This window comes from Corythoichthys intestinalis, chromosome 19 (genome assembly GCF_030265065.1).
Source record: "Corythoichthys intestinalis isolate RoL2023-P3 chromosome 19, ASM3026506v1, whole genome shotgun sequence".
Taxonomy (NCBI): domain Eukaryota; kingdom Metazoa; phylum Chordata; class Actinopteri; order Syngnathiformes; family Syngnathidae; genus Corythoichthys; species Corythoichthys intestinalis.
The window spans coordinates 33978741-34000741 of record NC_080413.1 but is presented as its reverse complement, the minus strand read 5'-3'; the positions used below and the strand labels follow the sequence as shown (position 1 = coordinate 34000741).

The 22001-nt window shown below is 38.9% G+C and overlaps 1 protein-coding gene across 1 annotated transcript in view; it reads right to left on the bottom strand.

Moving 5' to 3' along the window:
* Positions 1 to 1940: 1940 nt before the first annotated feature.
* LOC130907375 (adhesion G protein-coupled receptor F5-like) overlaps positions 1941 to 22001 on the bottom strand; it is a 58478-nt gene continuing 38417 nt past the window's right edge. The window contains 6 exon segments of the mRNA XM_057822374.1: positions 1941 to 1996; positions 6048 to 6096; positions 6187 to 6240; positions 10699 to 10740; positions 12588 to 13961; positions 14041 to 14217. Of these exon segments, the coding sequence (XP_057678357.1) occupies positions 1941 to 1996; positions 6048 to 6096; positions 6187 to 6240; positions 10699 to 10740; positions 12588 to 13961; positions 14041 to 14217 (1752 nt within the window).

Below are 22001 nucleotides of genomic sequence, written 5' to 3'. Positions count from 1 at the left end.
TTTGGATGGCTAAAATTCTTTGACCCTACATAAAATGCGCTGCTCTTATTAGCGACATTTGGATTCTCACGGCAAATGTTGCACCACATTTCCGTGCGAGCATCATTTGCTTCTAGCCATGGTACCTCCTGCAGCCACTTTTCAGCAAAAGTCCTTTTTTCCCGGTAGCTCCGGTGACGTCTCTGTCGTCTGTCTGTCGTTTGACGGGGTTGGGGGAACACGGAAATAATTACTTAGTGGGGCCTGCCTCTTTGACATTTTGAGAAGTGATTCTCTCGTGTCCGCCGCAAATACAGTGGTCAGCCATCGGTACGCAAAAGCGTATGGAACCCGTTGAGGGCCAGCGCGTTTGTCTACGTCCAGTACGCATGCGCGCATGTGGACCACTTATGTGCACCCCTGGTTATAGTACAGTATAATAATAACAGTTCATGTAGATGAAGTTGTGCTGAGGAAAAAAAAAAAAAAAAAAAAAACATAATTTTGTAAAAATCAGATATTGTAAGCAGTTACTCACAAAGTTACTCATTACATGACTATTCTTTTCAACGAATGCTTTTTTTACTTGTACTTGAGTACATTTTTGGAAGACTATTTTTACTTTTATTTGAGTAATATTATTTAGAAGTAACTCCACTCTTACTTGAGTAAATTTATGGCTACACAATTTATGGCTGATATGATGCTCTTTCAGCGGACATAGAAGTCATGGCCAAGGAAATCTTAATAAATGCTCTTTCTCGCTTTTTCTTTCTTGGACGCTCGAAAAGTGGCTCTCACACCTCTCCTTGCGGGATGAAAATGATATATGAATGCATATTCCTGTGGTATTGTAGTTCACAACAGCAAAAAAAAAAAATTTCACTCTCTCACCGAAATTACTCAACCTCTTTATATGCCTATCATAATCTACCCGACTGCTTAAATTTAGAAAAACTGCTGTTTTCTTGTGAAACAATGAAAACTAATGCTTTCATTTTTGGGACTATAGTAAATTGGCTTTCTTGAGTCCCAGCTCAACACTTCCTGGCTGTCGACGTCAGGCCTGCATGGGGTCCTTTCCTTTGCGTTTGTGTTGCGCTTTGTAATAATTAAGAAGCAGTGTTTTAAATATTCCCATGAAATTTGAATACATACATTTATATTTTGTGTCACCAGTAGATGCCGCAATGTAAACGGATTTCCATGCAGCCATAGCAACGACACACAAAGCATCCTAGGATACGACTACCGTATGTCCCAATATTAGCGGTGTATGCTCCAAATCGTCTCAAACTTGCCAACATGAAAGACATATAGAAGTGCATATTTAGAACATTTAATGACGGTAAATGGGTCAGGTTTGGAATAGTGTTGTGACATGAATTTGACTTACTGTACATACAGGGTTTGCAGGATACGGATCCCAATTTGGGAAATAGCAATGGAACCAAACAAGGGCCAAGGGAAAAACAACAAACCAAACCCACAGCTTAATAGTATTAGTACTCATGATCTCTGAGACCTTTACAGTTACTTGTATTCCATGTATTGCCATGAAAATTATCAATTTGAGAACAGGACAGACACACTGATAAGGAAGTATATTCTTTCTCTAGTACATGAGTGGAAGTGTGTCATACCTATTCAATTTTACAGGTGACAAAAACATAGAAACGTAGGAAGTTCCACTTATAAACACAGAAAAAAAACATTTGTAGATACTTAGATACTAGAAGCAGTTTTAGTTACTCCAAAGTTATGCTATGATTGCAGAAATATATACAATAAATTCAGCAAACTACATTTCTAAACAGCCTTAAAAAGTAGCAACAACATTTTTGTGTTTTTGTTTATTTTTAGCTGTAAATACTTTATGACTCTTAATCTTGGAATACTAAAACAGTATTCGGCAAAGCTTTGTTTCTTGGGAATTCTGAGCGGGGATGTAGGAGTGGTCATTAAGCGCTAGGAACACGAGATGAATCAGTGACGTTAGATGAGTGGTTGTTACTGCCTGGTAAGAAAAAGACACACCAACAAAACAGAATCGATGAACAAATTGGAACAAAGGGCATCCTATCTAAGCACTACTCCATATTATACAGGTATACGTTATATCTCAGCAAAATCCAATGTCTGCTGTGTTGTGCATTGTTTAGTCATTGGGGTAAGAGTGCCATTGGGGCTAGCGGTAATGGCTGGCGATAGCGGCGAGCTAGCGAAACTATCACAGTGACAGAAATGGCAGAGGTTCTTAAAAAGGAAAGACGCCAACCCAGAAATTGCCAAATTCATTACATGGCGGTAAAAAGGAAGCAAAGACAGTTTCTTCTCAGAGAGTCTCTGGTGTGACGCAATTCGCAAAAGCTATCTTTCATTGGGATTTAGCCTAGAGCCGCTAGACTGTATGGCAAGGGCGTAGCTTTGCATAGGGACGGTAGGGACATAATGCTAACAACTTTTTAGGATGCTCAAATTGTCCCCACCAACTTTTGAGCAAACTTATTTCTATTATGTAATGACTTAAGTTATATATAGGTAATTTAGATTGTCTTCCCATATTTTGTAAGGATAGAATTGACCCTACCCCTTTTCACCTGCTGAATGTGCCAGTCCACCCCCCAACCCCCCAAAATGCACGTTTGATTGGCGGATGACTTAAACAACATGTCGACAACATGCCGCCTCCTTCACCCCCTTAGAAGACGAGGGATATTAGAAGTTTAATTCGGCCAGCAGCAGCAGCTACTGAAAGTAATGTAAAAAGGTTTCAATGTTGTGGAGGTGGGGAACACAACACAAATTTTGCAACTGAAATTCCGACCTGCATCAGAGTTAGCATAACATTAAACTTTGTGAATTTGCTAACCTGCAAAACTCGAGTAGGAAGCCGCTTAGAGAGGCGTGTCCTCCTGTATGTTTTCTACTGTTAACGTTAAATAAACTGTAAGAAATGTAGTGAACCGAGGTTCACCCCCTTCTCCCCAATTTTCATTTTTATTTTATGTATGTGGTCTTGAAGCAGCCCAAAGGAGCTTTCGTTTTTTTGTCGAGTTTGGCTGTGCTTGTGGACGAAAGTAGTAGGGTTTTACATGATGGAAAGCTCCATTTTTATTTTTATTCCCTAAGGAGTTTTTTCAGTTATATTTTATTTGTTTAATTTAGACAGACAATGATGAGTGGTTTCAAGACAAATTTTAATATTTTGCATCCCTGGATAGTAGAGAGATTATGAACAAATTTGTATTTATTGTACAATTTATGTTAAAACAGTGCAATTTACATTTTTCGAAATATTTTAGAAGTTTCTGAAAACAGAGGTTTGAATCGAACGCTGTATCACTTGAAGCAAGACATATGAAAGTTGCATTGATCATTCAGTCTATCAATTAATGAAGTTCATATTTGTGAGAAATGTAGCCCTGACCCCCGTTCACACAATCTGTATGGTTTTCATAATGTCCCATTCCCACCAAAAAGTGGACATACAGGCAAGGGTGTAGGTTTGGTCTTAATGTTGGTAGGGACGATATAACAGAACAACCTGCATGTACACTTTTTGCTGCGGACGGGACATTAATAAGACCAAACAGACTGGGTGAAAGGCAGTCAGGGCTACATTTCTCACCAATAAGAACCCAATTAATTGACAGGCTGATTCAGTGGTCTCCAAACTATTCCACATAGGGCTGCAGTGGGCGCCGGATTTCATTCCAACAAAACAAGACGACACCTTTGCTTTGCACCAATCTGGTGTCTTACAAGTGTAATCAGTTGATTGCAGCCAAGTGCTGCTTGTTTTAGTAGAAACTTCAGTGGTTAAACTGTCGATACTCGATCGGTTGGAACAAAAACCTGGACCCACAGCGGTCCATGAGGACCGGTTTTGAGACCACTGGGCTAAATCATTAGTGCAAAAATAAATCTGTATTAATTTATACTAACTTTCACACTGCAAATTTACATTATAATGTCTTAATCTGATAATTTTTCTTAAGTCTAGTCGAATAATTTTCTTCATCTTGTTTTGGGTTTGAAAGGCTTGCTAACAGATTACTTAATGTGTCAGATTCTTCCAATTACTTTTAGTAAATGTTACCATTTGTTCTTATTAAGCCCAAAAATCTAAAGTTGGTCATTTTTCACCAAATCAAGAAAAAAATGCTTTCAAATAATGGTTTGAACAATATCTATTCTTGAATTAAGAGCATTTCTGACAAACAAGTTGTTTTAAGATTAAACAAAGATTTTTGCTTAAAATAAGTCTGTTTTATTTTCAGGTAGGTATTTTTCTTATTTCAAGAAATCTGAGGAAAATTTACTTGAAGCACTGGCAGATCATTTCAATTATTTCGAGTAGATTTACACTGAAAACAAGGGAATTTAAGATTTTCTTTTTTTTCAGTTTTAAGGAGATGGGTTTTTGCAGTGCATATGTATAGGTTCGGGTGATACACCGTTCGATTCATACCTGTTTTGAAAACTACAAAAGAAACATCTTGAAAACTTCCAGAATAAAAATTCTGGATTTTATTAGCAAATTTAAATTGCAATATTTGAACGCAAATGTGTGTATTAACATAGAATGAAAATCAAAATCGTTAATAATCTCTTCACTATCAAGGAATGCAAAAAACAAAAAACATTTGTCTTAATACCACTCAAAATTTTCTGTCTGAATAAATTAAATGTATCCAACCCCCCCCCCCCCCCCCCCAAAAAAAAAAGGCCTTAGTCAGGGAATAACAAAAATACATAAAAATGGAGTCTTCCTTCAGGAAAAACACTACTTTTGTCCACAAGCACAGCCAAACACAACAAAAAATAAAAGCTCCTTTAAGACCACATATGCAAAATAAAAATGAAAACTAGGGAGAAGGGTGTAAATCTTGGTTCAGTACATTTCTTACAGCTGAGCAGAGTTTACCATATTTCTCAGTTTAATTACCCATTAACATAGTAAAATACACATATAGGATGACACTTCTCCTGGAGCAGCTTCCTACTCAGGTTAGCAAGTTTAGTTTAATGTAATGGTAATGCAGGTCAGACTTTCAGAAGCAAAATTAGTGGTGCCCACCGTTTCCCACCTTCAAAACAATGACTGTTCACATTACTTACAGCGGCTGCTATCCGAAAAAAAAACAACTTCATCCTGAAAAGTTGGTAGCGTTTCGTCCCTACCGTCCCTATGCAAACCTACGCCCTTGCATACAGGTTATGCTGTTATATCGTCCCTACAAATGTTGAGACCAACCCTACGCCCTTGCTGTGCGGGATCAACTTTTAACAGGATACCAATGATCCATACACCAATACAACAAGCCCAGGTGTCACACTAAAAGTTAAAAAATATTTATAGGATTATAAAATGTGTTTTTCTTTGTGTTTGTTTGATCTCTGCTTTATGTTACTGAAGTTTACAGACATTAATTTTGACATATTATTTTATGGTGGCATGCCTTGGGATTTTTTTAATGACCGGCTCAAAAAAACAACAACAAAAAACACTGTGTTAAACAATCTGTGCTCGATCGGTAGGAACAAAAACCTTCGAGGACCAGTTTGGAGACATCTGCTGTAGATCCTTCTGTATTAGTAGAACAGTACTCTATAATATATGTTTTGTTATAAGATAGTTGTGTATATTGAGTAATATGAAGGATTCACGGCTCTTTAAAAACAAAACAGAACAACAGCTGTCTCAAATTTTACAATTTGCATATAACTAGTGAATGGTCCAAGAAGTAGACTGCTTAAAGCTAGCAGGAAAGGGATGGGACCTTGATTGTAGTTAATTTCAATTTTTTTTCTAAAGTTGTCAGTTTAGCTGATCTCCAGTGAATAAGGAATGAATCTGTTCATAAACGGATTCCATTAAATACCTTCATTTAAAAGGGGTTTGTTTGAACCAAGCTCACACTAACCTAAACAGAGTAAGCAGTATTGGAAATTCATTAAAACATAGTTGATTGCTTGTCAGTTAAGTTTTTTGTGTATTGATGCAAGAACTAGAGCATGTATCCATCTTTTTTCAGCGAACAATAGCAGTGAAGTTAAAATACCTTTTTTCTTCCAAAACTGCCAGCTACTTGAGTTTCCAGAACTGGTAGTCTAGAAGAATTGATACAACCACATGTTAGTACATGATTGGAGAAAGGATACATGAGCTGCTAACAAAATATGGATGGATTCTGTTCTTACTCTTGTCCCACTGACAGAGGTTTGAGGTATGACTTTAGAAATTTCTGACCGGACCTGAAAATAGTAATGCACACAAATTAGCACAGTCTCCCTGTAAATGCTAATACACAACTTAATCAAATATGATAAGTGAACCAAACTCAATTAAAATCAACCTGTTGTGAATACAAATTTTTAATACGTAAGTAGTAATTTGGGGCTGGAAAACACGCCTAACTTGAGGTATCTCAGTTTACTCACCTCAAATTTCAAAAAATATTTTTTTGCACCCAGTGTTCTTTGGGAGTTCTTTCAGACATGCGCAGATCTACCTTGTCTATTTCGCACTTTTCTAATACCATAACATTACCGCACACATCCACAGTGAACCGCGCTGTCAAACATAGCACTCTTATGCATCTTCACTTACTTAGTACTTCACATCGATTTGGTGACTAAATATTTTACTCTTTTATAAACTGAGAGTAAAATATTGTAGCGACTATAATTTATCTGTTCCGCCGCAATGGTTGATGGGGAGTTGCGGGTACCACGACAGAGTAATCACTACTCTTGCTGCTTTTGTTATGTAATGTGTGTTCTGTTCAATAAAGTGTGTTGTTTCTTGGGGTAGTGCAGTGTATGGGGCACAAGAACAGCAAGTGTTAAAAACAAAGCCAGTCTCTGCCATTTTTCGCCATGTCACTCGGCATAATTTTTATTTAGCAAATTGATGTGAAGGTGTTGAAGAGAGCTCTGGCTATACGATATAAGGTTTTAATACTGATTGATTGTTCATTTCAAAATAAGCATTGACAAAAAATCCATTGAAGGTTCTATCTTCCTTCATTTGGGGGTAACATTTGAAAACAGAAAATTAAGTTTTTCGGAAATGTATAAATGGAGAAAAATGTGAATAAAAGACAACATTTCTCGGAAATGGTTGCCTGAAATGGGTAGACATTTTATTTAAGCTTGCACTATTTTAACCAATCAAATGAAACTACCCCAGATTGCCCGCCCTTCCTTGTGACATCATTAATACTCATTATGACACGCATCTGTGCTCGTGTCAGCCTGGGCATAATTAATGTCACAAAATGGCTCCTGTAACATGTGTTATTCGTTTAAGTATTATTTTCTCTATGATAGGAGTTCAAAGGAATTTGAGATTTACATACTTAAATACTATGACCAACTGTCTTTCACATGAAGATTTCATTTTCCACTCGATGTTTTCTGTCCCTTTAAACTGCCAATGAGTAGCTTGATTTAAAGCAACTATACTTGGAATGGCGCGGAATGATACTTACACTAAATGGCTGCTTCTGTTACAACATTTAACTGGACATGATTACTGCACTCTTTTTGGCTGTATTTAATAAAAAAAACTTGTACAGTTTGGTTAGTTTTTTTCTTTTTGGCTGTATTTAATAAAAAAAACTTGTACAGTTTGGTTAGTTTTTTTCTTTTCACTGACCAGATACACTAAAAAAAATAGCAATTACAAATATTTTTTATGACGTTGACTGGAAGCTTACTTAGCCTCGACACTATATAGCGTACCGCCAGCCAACTTTACACAAACTTTACTTGAAGGTGGGTTCTAAAGAATTTAATAATTATAACATGACAACTACCATTGATATGAATGAATAAATAAAGTGCTACAGCGGTCCCCCAACTCATGAAAATCTTTACAAACGTAATTTTCATGTTATGAAACGTTTAAACGGGAAAATATTTCCCCTTGTTACCAGAGGGAAAAATACTACACAATACTGTAAAAAAAAAGTATGTACTTTCTGCTTTTAAATGTCGTGCCATAAGATCCTGCTTCCCTGTTGGTCATATTATTTCTCATCATGCCTCTGTAATGGGAATCTGCTCTCCTATTGGCCTATTGTTGATGACATTTCGATTTGGGTGTCACAGTATGACGACATGCACAGGCGTGACGGTGTTGTTGTTGATATAGCTGGTCAGCGTCTGAGCCAAATTCGCGCAAGGCCTCTCGTATGTTTGTCTCACGAAGAGTTTTTTTAAGCCAACAGATGCTTCATTACCACGTAGGGGATAGTGATTTTTCTCGCAGACACGGTATAACTGTTTGCATTATTCTAACACATTCATTAGAGTAAAGCATTTAACCATAGTCTAAGCAGACTTCACTCCATGCCCTTTGACACAGTAAAGTGGACCAGCTTATCAGCCCTTGCCTGATAAGCGAAGGAAAAGACGTCAGCATCTCTTCAGAGGGGTCAGGACACCCCCGCCCTACCAAGGCAAAAAGTTGATAGCTCGGCGCCTTAGACGTCAAGACATAACTTAGTTTCGTTGGCAACCACGGCCCAGCCACGACAGATGATACACAAACCTGACTGCTCAAACCTGCCACAAAAGGATGATCGCAAGACAACACCCAGGCACGCCTTCCGCCCTGCCCACTCTACCGCAGCTTTCAAAAGACTCAACATTTAGCTAAAAACTGTGGCTTCTCGGCAACGTTCCGATGTATCCGTTGTTTTGCGGACCCTGCATTGCCAGTCCGCCGTCTGTTTTGTCTTTCTTTTTTATCACTGTTGACGGATCAATTGTCAACATGTTTTCGGTGAGCCTTCGTTAAAGCATTCAAAATGAAGTCCGTACAAAGGGTTAACGCTGGAGTGGACGCACGGATTTTGGCTTTCCGACCGACTTGCTGTGGGCCGCGCCAGCTGGACTTCTTCTGGTTCAGCTTTCGCTGTTCCGGCGGCTTGGCTGGGAAGCCGAATTCCTTCAATTAGTAGCACATTAGAGCATAGGTCTCTTCACGTTTTTGAATCACGAAAAGTGAGATAGGTACCATTGATCTCGTGAAAGAGGGCACTGCCTCACTCAAATGGTAAGATATTTTTTTTTCCTTGCATTTTGTTCTATTATCTATTACAGTACAGGTACAAATGGTTAGGTATAGGGAATTATTTGAATGTGTTTGGCTGTTGTTTTATTCCCATTTCACCCCAAATATAAAATTTAATGGGCGTGTCAGTAGTGCTTGGAACAGGTCAGGGCATTTACATGTCAAAATTTTCCGGTTATGAGAATACTTTCAGAACCAATTAATTAGGGCAGTCCCAAATGACTAATTTTCTCCCGATTAGTCAGCCGACTATTTTTACGATTAGTCGACTAATCTTATAATTTTTAAGTTTTTTTTTTTTTTTTTTTTTTTTACTAATTTAGTAATGAAATTTTTTTTGACGCTTGTCAATTCACAAAAACATTTTGGAACACTTAAATTCTTGATTAAAGTACAAATAAACAGATAAATAACAATTATAAATCACAAATAAACAATGAGTTCAAATGCTGATAGAATTAACTTGTGCAAAAGAATGGAATGTAAACAGATTCAGAACACTGACTTCACCTTTCCAAAATGATCCAAAACAATTCTTAAATAAATACCTAGCATTAATATTATAGTATACTGTAGTACTATATATAATAGTATTGTAATAATTATTCATTGCCAATCAGAATTTTCATAAAGGGTGTCATTTTAAAGGTATTCTTAGTGTAGAATCTGAAGTATGTGGGATTAACGCCAGAAATCGTTATTTACTTATATGACGAACATTACATGCTTTTATTTTGAAATGTTCACCGGAAGTACGTTCGCTAAACCGCTAATTTAAGCTTTACACTCCGCAAAAAAACACTTTTTGTCATTGCTTGTGTTGTCAGTAATAGATTTTTTTTCCTTTTGCAAATGCTGTTAACCAGCGATTTTTCATGTTTGAAGTGTCACCTTTTAACCGCAAGTTTTGGAGAAGGCTGCCTGTTTTATAGCCGGCTAAAGTAGGTCGTCTTTTTTCCCCATTCACCTCAAAGTAGCAATGCTAACGTATATAGTGTTTAATATAGATGTGTTTTCTAATTTTGTATGTCTGAACTTTAATTCTACAGCGTGTTGATGAGAGAAAACCATCAGCACACACGCACGCACGCACAAATGTATGCACGCTCGCGCGCGCAGCGATAAAACGCAACCGTGAAAATGACCGCCCTCATTTTTATTTACCATGCGATAAATGGACTTATTGCATATCGCGACAGGCTTAGCAACTTCAATAAAACATGTCATTAATTAGTTAGACGGACTTACAATGTCCTGTCGTTATCATTCACGGCCGACGTGCAGCCAAGCTTGGCATTGAAGAGACAGGACACAACAGTGTACCTACCCTCCTTTGTTTCTTTAAAAATAAGTCAATGTTTTGGACTCTGGTGCGCTTTTTTGGCTTTGTGCCGCTTTCCCCGCTTGCATACCAAGCGTGCGACACTCTGAACTTTCCCGCATATATTTTTTTAACCCTTCATTAGCCGTCGACGGGATGTTGTGCTCGTCGACGGATTTACGTCATCGATGACGTCGACCATGTCGACTAGTCGGGACAGCGCTACAATTAATGTTGTAAGTAGAGGTACAACTGTACTTTTTTTCTTTTTTAAACTGTATTATTTCATTTTTGTATTAGAGGCACATACCTTACTGTCCAAGAGCGTTCCAAAAACCAATATGAAGAAACCCTATGTAAAGAGAGAGAGAATTAGAAAATCAAACTTTTTACGTGTATACAATATGTTGTCTGATTCGATATACAGTGAGGAAAATAAGTATTTGAACACCCTGCGATTTTACAAGCTCTCCCACTTAGAAATTATGTTGGGGTGTTTGAAATTTTGATGGTAGGTGCTTGTCTATTGTGAGACAATCTAACGACAAAAAAAAAAAAAAAAAAAAAAAATCCAGAAATCACAGTGTATGATTTTTGATCAATTTATTTGTATTACACTGCTGCAAATATGTATTCGAACACCTGTCTTTTAGGTAGAATTGTGAGTCTGTGAGAATAAGTAGAGTGCAGTTAAACTTTTTGAGTCCGACTTTTTGACCTGTGTGAGGCGGTTAGCTGCATATAAACACCTGTCGACCCCATAAAATCAGGCAGACTCCAATTACTAACATGGTCAAGACCAAAGAGCTGTCCAAAGACACCAGAGACAGAATTTTAGACTTCTACAAGACTGGAAAGGGTTACGGGGCAATTGCCAAGCAACTTGGTGATGTAAGATCCACCAATGGAGCAATTATTAGAAAATGGAAAAAACTGGAAGAAGCCAAACACAACTGTCAATCTCCCTCCGACTGGAGCTCCAAGTAATCTTTGTAAATCTCTCTGGAACACCACCAAACCAAAGTTCCAGCATCATCACCTTGTCAATAGTCAAGAATCTGCATTGGACAAGGTGTCGAGAGTCAAGAATCTGCATTGGACAAGGCGATGATGCTGTAACTTTGGTTTGGTGCTTTCCAGTGAGATTTAAAAAGATGATTGAAGAAAACATCAAAATTCCCTCAGTCCTTGATGATATGAGGCTGCATGTCAGGCAAAGACACTGGGGAGATGGCTGTGGTTAAATCTTCAATAAATGCACAAGTTTACATTGAAATTTTAGACAGCTTTCTTATCCCTTCAATTGAAAATATGTTTGTCATTTTCCAAGATGACGATGCATCATGCCACAGAGCTAAAACTGTTAAAGCATTCCTTGGAGAAAAATTCAGCCAGTCAATGTCATGGCCTGCAAATAGCCCAGATCTCAACCCTATTGACAACCTGTGGTGGAAATTGAAAAAAATGGTCCACAGCAAGGCTCTGACCTGCAATGATGTTCTGGCAATTGCAATCAAAAAGAGTTGATGAAGAATACTCATCAAGTCCATGTCTCAGGGACTGCAAGCTGTCATAAAAGCCAGAGGTGGTGCTACTAAATACTAGAGATGTGTTTTGATTGTTATTTCTTTGTTTGTTTCTCATGATTCCATATTTTTTTCCTGAGAATGGAGTGATTCCATATATATTTCCCTGCACTTACTCTATAAAAGTAATATTGACTGACCACCAAAATGTTTTTTATTCATTTCTTTTAGTTTTTCTGAATGCTAAAGAGTTGCTTTTTTGAACTAATTCATTATTTTTTCAAGCTTTTTATCGGATAAAATGTCTAAGTGAGTGCTCGTCCAAGACTGGTGATTCCATGCATTTTGCTAGGGGTTGTATAATTCAATATAGATTTAGTTTGCATTGATAATTTAGTCTAGCAATTAATTAGGTTCCTATTTGAGAGAAATGTAGACCTGCCCTGACCCCCGTTTAATACTGTAATCTGTTTGGTTTTATTAATGTCCTGTCCCCAGCAAAAAGTATACATGCAGGTTATGCTGTTATATTGTCCCTACCAATGTTGAGACCAAACCTATGCCCTTGAGCTCGCCAACTATTTCTACACAAAACTACAACACACACTCTATTGGAGGTAGTGTTTGCCTCCAAAGGATAAACGAAACAAATGTACTGTAGAGTAAATCTTACCTGTAGAGAATTAAAGAGGGCAAACGTAGCATGTAGTCCAAGATTGTCAGGGTCAAGTAGTGTTCCCACTCCAAGACTCCACGTTATTCCAAAAAATGGTGTTAGAAGGGCCACTGTCCGAGCAAGGTCCGCAATGACATTCTTCTCATCCCCTACCACAGTACTTGCCCTTCCTCGACTCCTCAGTAGTTTAGCTATAACTACAATTAGGATGATAACATTTATAAACACAATCAGCAATGCCGGAACCACAAATGCCAGCAGCGCTCTGGACCTATTCCAGTTGAGCCAGCATACTGCAGTTTCCTGAATATATTCGTTAACCGGTGCAGTTACGGCTATAGTAATCGTTGTGATAATCAGTGGGGCCCCATAGCCAACACAGAATCCAACAGCCAACAAAGTTATTTTCGAAAGGCTTCCAAAGACAAAGACTGTGTAATAAAACAGCAACAAGCCATAATTTAACATCCAAAAAAAGAGGGCTAAGTAAAAGAGATGGATAAAAAAGGTAACAGCAGTGCATGTCCTTGCATTGCTTCTATTTCCTGCAGAGACACCTGCACCGACAATGAACCAAATGTTTGCAATGAGGAGGGACAATGCAATGTTAACAATGCAAATATGCCGTAAGTGTGCTGTACTGCTCTTGATAACTTTTCTCCAGATAGCAGCCTCAATGCATAGGCATATAATTAAAGACAAAATGGAAATGCCGACCCCAATGTATGTTATGAAATCCAACACAATGCTTTGTATTGCATTAGGTGACATTAGTATTGAAAATGAGGTCAAATGGTCACACTGACACGTAACCGTATCATTCTCCCTTACAACCAGTTCACAACCTTCATCGTCCCATCCTCCAAGACCTTCGAACAGGGTAAAGTTCCAAAACACACACTGAGGTCTTGTCAGATTCTCATTTATGACGTCAAAGCTAAATGTAATGTTGTCTATGTTGGAGTCAGACTGAACAAGTACGACTCTCCCATTAATGACCCTGCCTGAAGCGTTGTTTTCATCTCTTGGAGGAAGTACATTATCCAAGGATTCAAAGGTTATTACGGTGAGGTTTGTTGCTCCATTAGCCTCCTGTATTTCTATCTCGACTGTAGAATTAAAATCCCCATTGAAACTGTCTATGAATGTAGTTTTGTTCAAGAGAATCAACGGTGTTTCGATGGTAAAAGAAGCGTTGGTCAGTGCACTTGTTATACCCTCAAGAGAAAATAGCAATAGTGAGCTAAGACTCTCATTTCTAGGAGAGAGGGTTCTTTCTCCCAAGATTTCGATGACAGCTTCACGGTTAAGAGCGTCCCATGCTTCTATTGCACTATCTTGGGTAAGGACACCTGTGGTTAAAAGGACATCCTGCATAAAAAAAGACAGGAAAGATGAACAGTCAGAACATTATTTCAAAATATTTGGGTGAGATGAACGAAGGACTTACCTCCATTGACTCCTGAGTTATCTCAATTTCTGATGTCGTTACAAAGGTTGCTACATTGTCAAGAATTCTAACGATGGTTTCAATGTTGTTTTGAGATTCAGTCACTTGCTCACTCAGTGTTGTTGTGGCATTACTCAGTGCTTCCAGAAACTCTGGCAAAAAGGTTTCATTCAAAAACTGGAGGAGGGGGAACAAATGTTACAAACAATACATGCTTTAAAGTTGTCTATAAAGACCACGGAAATTATCCAACTCAGGAAAATCCCATTTAATCTTTGCAAATTGTTACTCTCTACTACAGTTTTTCTCAATTGCTTTGGTGCGTTTCTTAGATCACACTTGCGATTCTCAAAACTACTGTAATTTTCGGACTATAAACCGCTACTTATTTCCCTCATTGTAATCCTGCGGTTTATAGTCCAGTGCGGTTTATTTGTTTATTTATTTGGGTTAATCTGTAACACTTTATTTGACAGCGGCATGATAAAACGGCATAAAACTGCCGTCATAATTATGTCATTACATTATCATGGGCATTAATTAATGCTTATGACAGATGTCATTAAGTGTAATCCGGCAAATTAGGTCGCTAACACCATTTATGTTCAGCTCGGATCTTTTACATCTCTTCAAAAGGGAGATACTTTGCCAGATGACACAAAATGGTATCCGTCATAAGCATTCATTAATGCTAATGGTAGTGTCATGTACTCAATATGATAGTCTTATGACAGTCTTATGGTGCCACTGTCAAATAAAGTATTACCAAATTCCATAACTAGCTGTAAATGAAAAAACTAGAACAGTAACTGAAGAAATAATTAGCACAGAACATGAATTTTGATTTGTTATTTATCTGTAGCGCTTCAATGCATGCTTGAAGGCATGTTGGACGACAACAGTGTGGATGACAGGTGGCAGCAGAGGTTCACTCTCTCCCCCAAGAGAAAAGTGATGGCCAAATTGAAGCTTCTTGAAGCAATGAACCATGATGGTGGCTTTGTGGTGGTTCATTTGGTCTTATGATGCCGCTGTCAAATAAAGTGTTACCGGATTATATCTTTTGGCGTAAATATCTGACAATACAGTGAGGACAGCTGCGGCTCATTGTCCAGTGCGGCTTATCTATGAGCAAATGACGTTTTAATGTCAAATTTGGCGTGTGGCAGCTTGTCGTCAAGTGCGCTTTCTAGTGTGAAAATTACGGTACTTGTTCATTATTAGTGCACATCAAAAAAGCAGTTTCTCATTCCTTTGAGCAAGTTGCAGATGTTATGTGCATCCATGCAAATGACTTCTCTGCCATTTCCTACATTATCAGCTGCATCTACCATGATGGTCAAAATGGATAATCATGGGTTTCTATTGAATAGTCTCACCACCCTCAACATCTAGTCATTACTTCATTGCATACATACATACATACATACATACCGTGGGGCAAATAAGTATTTAGTCAACCACCAATTGTGCAAGTTCTCCTACTTGAAAAGATTAGAGAGGCCTGTAATTGTCAACATGGGTAAACCTCAACCATGAGAGACAGACTGTGGAAAGAAAAAACTGAAAATCACATTGTTTGATTTTTAAAGAATTTATTTGCAAATCATGGTGGAAAATAAGTATTTGGTCAATACCATAAGTTCATCTGAATACTTTGTTATGTACCCTTTGTTGGCAATAACAGAGGCCAAACGTTTTCTGTAACTCTTCACTCTTCGCTTGGTGTAAAGAAATCAACTGTGGGAGCAATTATTAGAAAATGGAAAACATACAAGACCACAGATAATCTCCCTAGATCTGGGGCTCCATGCAAGATCTCACCCCGTGGCGTCAAAATGATTACAAGAATGGTGAGCAAAAATCCCAGAACCACATGGGGGGGACCTACAGAGAGTTGAGACCACCTCTCTAATATTTTCAAGAGGGAGAACTTGCACAATTAATGGTTGACTAAATACTTATTTGCCCCACAGTACATGCAAAAGGGATGAACATGTTGTCAGAATATGTCAACATGTGTGTGCTTATTTCTGAGCATTTTCATTACCGTAATTTTCGGACTATAAGCCGCTACTTTTTTCCTTCATTTTGATGCCTGTGGCTTATAGTCCAGTACGGCTTATTTGTTGATTTATTTGGGTCATAATTATGACATGACTCTCATGTGCATTACTGAATGCTTACGTCATAATGGCCTTATGCAAGTGTCATCCAGCAAATTATGTCACTAACTCCATGTATGTCCTGCTTGGATCTTTTATATCCGTTCAAAAGTGAGGTAAGTGAGTGCCAGATAACACTGAACGCCATCTGGTATAAGTATTCCTTAATGCTCAGGAGTCAGGACAGTGTCATGTCATAATTATGATCGTCTAAAGTATTATGGCGCCACTGTCAGATAATGTGTTACCAAAAAGCATAACTAGCAATTAATGAAACAACTGGAACAGTAACTGAAGAAATATTTAGCGCAGAACATGAGTTTTGATTGTTATTCACATCTGTAGCACTGCAATGTATGCTAGGAGGCATGTTGGACGACAACAGTGTTGACAGCAATTGCAGCAGAGGTTGACTGTCTCCCCCAAGGGATCGGTGATGGCCAAATGAAGCTTCTTGAAGCAATAAAGTTTTGCAGCCAAAAGGTTCAAAGCTTCATGGTGGTTCATTTGGTCTTTTGACAGTCGTATGATGCCGCTGTCAAATAAAGTGTTTCCTGTCAATATCTTTTGGTGTAAATATCGCATATCACAGTGAGGACAGCTGCGGTTTATAGTCCAGTGCGGCTTATCTATGAACAAATGCCGTTTTTGTGTCAAATTTGGTGGGTGGCGGCTTATAGTCAGGTGCGCCTTATAGTGCAAAAATTAGGGTACTTACTTTAGGTAACTTATTTTAACCTGCCAAAATTTGTGATAGTTTGGGACAATGTGAGAGTCCATTACGCCAACATAATCAGGGAATGGTTTGCAACCCACAACAGAATGGTCATGAAGTTCCGAACACTATACTCCCCATTCCTCAATCCCATAGAAGATTTTTCTCCACATGGAGATGACAACTGTATGATCGCCAGCCTCACAATCAGATGACTCTCCTGGATGCCATTAATGCAGCATGCAGTGACATCACAGCAGATGCCTGCAAAGGCCGGGTAATGCATTCAAGAAGATTTTCTCCATGCTGTATAGCAAGAGAGGACATCTATTGTGACGTGGATGAAAATTTGTGGCCATAGAGGAACATAAGATGTGGAGAAAGAATGGGTGAATAATCCTGACAGCATTTGAAGTTTAGATGTGCTGATTGTATTATGTTGAAATTTCTAATTTTTCTTTTATGTTATGTTTCTTTGTGATACTCAGTGCTGTCTTTTGCTTTCTGTATTCCAATGACATGGTCTGTAAAGGTTGTAAAAACAGTAAAAGTGTAAACTGAATCTTGTCCAGTGTCTTGCAATTAATCTTCCACACATAAAGGTGTAACTTGCAATTTTCATCAAAACTTACTTATACCATCTTCCGCATCACAGCCTTCCACCAGAGTAACTGTTCAATTGCATACCTGTCAAGTTGTACGGTTTCGGCGTAATTTGTACAAGTAAGCACCGATTTTTGAATGTGTGCGCCGTACATTCAGAATCTGTACGTTTTTCGTGCATTATGGTTTTTTTTCTCTGTTCAGATTTTGTCACCATTTCGGCAATGAGATAATGCGCATTATTATGTGTTACTACGTTGGATAGATGACGTGAAAAAAGTCAGACACTGAGAGAGAAGATCTGGAGTGGGAAAGAGGGAGTTGTGACGCCGTTGCAAACGCGATGCTAGGCTAGGTGGCTCCAATAATACCTGATTGGAGCCGACAGCCTACAAACTACACCCACATGATGCTACGCCAGATATAACATATATATGAACTAGATGCGAAATGATACACTTGCCGCCATTGGCAAACCGCCGCCATCTTAAAGCAGTAGACTTCTCAGAAAGGCCATGTTGTAGTCAGGGGTCGCGTTAACCGAATATTTTAAAACGGTGACGGAAAAAACTGAAGTCCATCCGTCATTTTGAAAGGTTGCAATTCACACCCCAGACCACAGGATAGCGAGTGAGCATATTGTAGCGTCGCCGGGGCTGTCATCAATGGGTTAATTTATGCACCAACGCGGGGCTGTCATTGGTGTGCTAGTGCACCAGCGTGACACTCCGATTGGTGGACTAGATTGCGTCAGTGTATATAGTTGTTGTTGTTTTTGCATTGGTGAGGTGGCGGGAAGTTAATAAAGGAAAAGAGGAAAAAGACTCGTGTGTTGTTTTCGCGGCCAAACTTCCGCTTAGCAAACGCTACAATATTAATAAGCTATTGTCTCTCTTGATGCATGACGTCGCTGGCCTTACTCGGAAAAACGTCCGGACTAGCATTCAGGTGTAGCAAACACGGAAACGTTAGGAAGCTTTGGATAGCATTGTCTAAGGCTACGTTCATTCTACAGGTCTTAATGCACGAATCCAATTTTTTCGTGTTTTTCCAACTCGAGTCAGGCATTAACTTGACAGTCTGAACGAGACAGGTCGCATAGAAGTGGACCATTTCAAATCCGATCTGGGTCATTTTTTTATGTGGTTCAAATCCGATCTGGGCCACATTTTTCCAGACTGTCGCGGCGGTCTGTACCGTCCAGTGTCCCAAATCCGATTTCAGTTGTGCGTTATTAGCGCCTAGCTTGCAGTGAACACGGCTTTTGGGGAAGGGCCGGGCTTGACAACAGTCATAAAAAGATAAAAATGGGTTGAGGATAAGCATGAGAATGATCGGTTTTCTCTCTGCTCTATGTGAGCTATATTTCAACATTTCCTACACGGCCGAGAGTCGGGAGAAGGGTCTGGCTGCAGCCCGTCTTGGAGAGTCAGGTATGTGTTTGTCTGCCCGTATGTGTGTGACATGCACGGACAGTGCGTGCATGCGATCGATCCATACAAACTGAATATAAGCCTAAACGGGGATTATTTATGTCTGTTATTTGTGTCCTCCTTTTGAAAAGCAAAATATGATAGCCCTGGAATGATGGATGACTTGTCATTTGTTTTGATGCTTCTGCGCACCGGCGCGTGTCGGACTGTGAATTAGAGCGCATGCGTAATACTTGAATGGTCTCAATGGACAAAGGCAGCCTGAACTGGCACGCCAAAAAAACGGATATGACAAAACAATCGGATTTGTGCATTAAGACCTGTAGTATGAACGTAGCCTAATTGAATGAGCAGGGACAAACGGCTTGGAGTCAGAAGTACGTGCACTATTCTAAAACCTGAACGCACCCCGAGTCTTGGATGACAAATCAACAGAGCAGAGAGTAGACACAACATGGCTGGTAGTTTCTTCAATTTATTCAGAGTTGAGTAAGTAACGCACCACTTTTGACCAACACTGCTATTGAATATGTCATTATTATCATTTTTAAAATTTAAGTGACGGGTAAAAATAGATTATGACCGGATTTTTATGACCCTGTCAGTCAAAATGACAGACAACCAAAAAGTCTAGCGCAACCTCTGTTTGTAGTGAACCTTCCTAGCGAACCTAAGTAACTTTTTATCTAAAATACTCCTAAATCGGCAAAATCTCGACTTGAATCTATCTTTAAATGATGAAACAGTTTTAAAACTTTCACATGTCGAAAGTAGACAGAATGCAAAAACGGGAGCAATTTTAACAACTTTAACGGTTGATTCACAACATCAAATGACTTAGCATACAATAGCAAACATGGCAAAGGTAACTATGTTTTTGTTTTGTTATTTTTTTTTAATGAAAAAAAAAAACATGAAAGGTAACACCAGTTACTTTGCCAAGTAACTAATTACTCTTACATTTAGGTAACTGAGTTACTAACTCAATTACTTTTTGGGAGAAGTCATTTGTAATTGTAATTAATTATGTTTTAAAAGTAAGATTAACAACACTGGTCATAAAGATGCAGTCTGCAGAATGAAAAGCTATGCTGTGACGAATTAGCAAAAGAAATGTTCCCTGACTCAAAGGGGCAGTTTACATGGTGACTTTGCGACATGAAGACGCAATGACTGAGTAGCGGAATTGCCTCGCGTGCATATGGTGTCGGCGAAGACGAAAGGCAAAGACGAAAAATTCTGAATCCTGCCTCCCAAGTGGAAGAAATCGATTACGGGGGTCGCAGCGCATTCATATGCACGGAAACCGCCTTCGCTTCGATGACGTAAGCACTCGCGCACGTCACATGGGCGTGCGCAGCGGCGCTATTAAACATTAAAAACAGCAAATGGCGGAACGTCGGCTTTAATTTACTGTTTTCATAATGTTTTTAACTTAAATATGTTGAATGTTTCCATTGTTGTGCCTTTTTGAACAAAAGAAAATGCCATTACTTGGAGAGGGCGGGCATGTTGTCTTCCGGGCTGAGGAGGTCAAAGTGCATCATTCGCTGTCGCCTTGTAAATCTGCACTGCCGTCTAGGGCCTGGCATGAATACTACATCGTTTTCATGCGGAATTGCGATATTGTTTGAATGGAAATGGAACCATATAAATGCAAACATGAAATTTTTCGTCTTCTTGGAGAGTCGCCATGTAAACTGCCCCAAAGATTGCACCGGTAAGTTAATTATATCAACTGACCTTTTTAATTTATATACAGTGCCTTGCAAAAGTATTCGGCCCCCTTGAATCTTGCAACCTTTCGCCACATTTCAGGCTTCAAACATAAAGATATGAAATTTAATTTTTTTGTCAAGAATCAACAACAAGTGGGACACAATCGTGAAGTGGAACAACATTTATTGGATAATTTAAACTTTTTTAACAAATAAAAAACTGAAAAGTGGGGCGTGCAATATTATTCGGCCCCTTTACTTTCAGTGCAGCAAACTCACTCCAGAAGTTCAGTGAGGATCTCTGAATGATCCAATGTTGTCCTAAATGACCGATGATGATAAATAGAATCCACCTGTGTGTAATCAAGTCTCCGTATAAATGCACCTGCTCTGTGATAGTCTCAGGGTTCTGTTTAAAGTGCAGAGAGCATTATGAAAACTGGCCTTTATGGAAGAGTGGCAAGAAGAAAGCCATTTCTCAAAGATATCCATAAAAAGTCTCGTTTAAAGTTTGCCACAAGCCACCTGGGAGACACACCAAACATGTGGAAGAAGGTGCTATGGTCAGATGAAACCAAAATTGAACTTTTTGGCCACAATGCAAAACGATATGTTTGGCGTAAAAGCAACACAGCTCATCACCCTGAACACACCATCCCCACTGTCAAACATGGTGGTGGCAGCATCATGGTTTGGGCCTGCTTTTCTTCAGCAGGGACAGGGAAGTTGGTTAAAATTGACGGGAAGATGGATGCAGCCAAATACAGGAACATTCTGGAAGAAAACCTGTTGGTATCTGCACAAGACCTGAGACTGGGACGGAGATTTATCTTCCAACAGGACAATGATGCAAAACATAAAGTCAAATCTACAATGGAATGGTTCAAAAATAAACGTATCCAGGTGTTAGAATGGCCAAGTCAAAGTCCAGACCTGAATCCAATCGAGAATCTGTGGAAAGAGCTGAAGACTGCTGTTCACAAACACTCTCCATCCAACCTCACTGAGCTCGAGCTGTTTTGCAAGGAAGAATGGGCAAGAATGTAAGAATGTCAGTCTCTCGATGTGCAAAACTGATAGAAACATACCCCAAGCGACTTGCAGCTGTAATTGGAGCAAAAGGTGGCGCTACAAAGTATTAACGCAAGGGGGCCGAATAATATTGCACGCCCCACTTTTCAGTTTTTTATTAGTTAAAAAAGTTTAAATTATCCAATAAATTTTGTTCCACTTCACGATTGTGTCCCACTTGTTGTTGATTCTTGACAAAAAATTAAAATTTTATATCTTTATGTTTAAAGCCTGAAACGTGGCGAAAGGTTGCAAG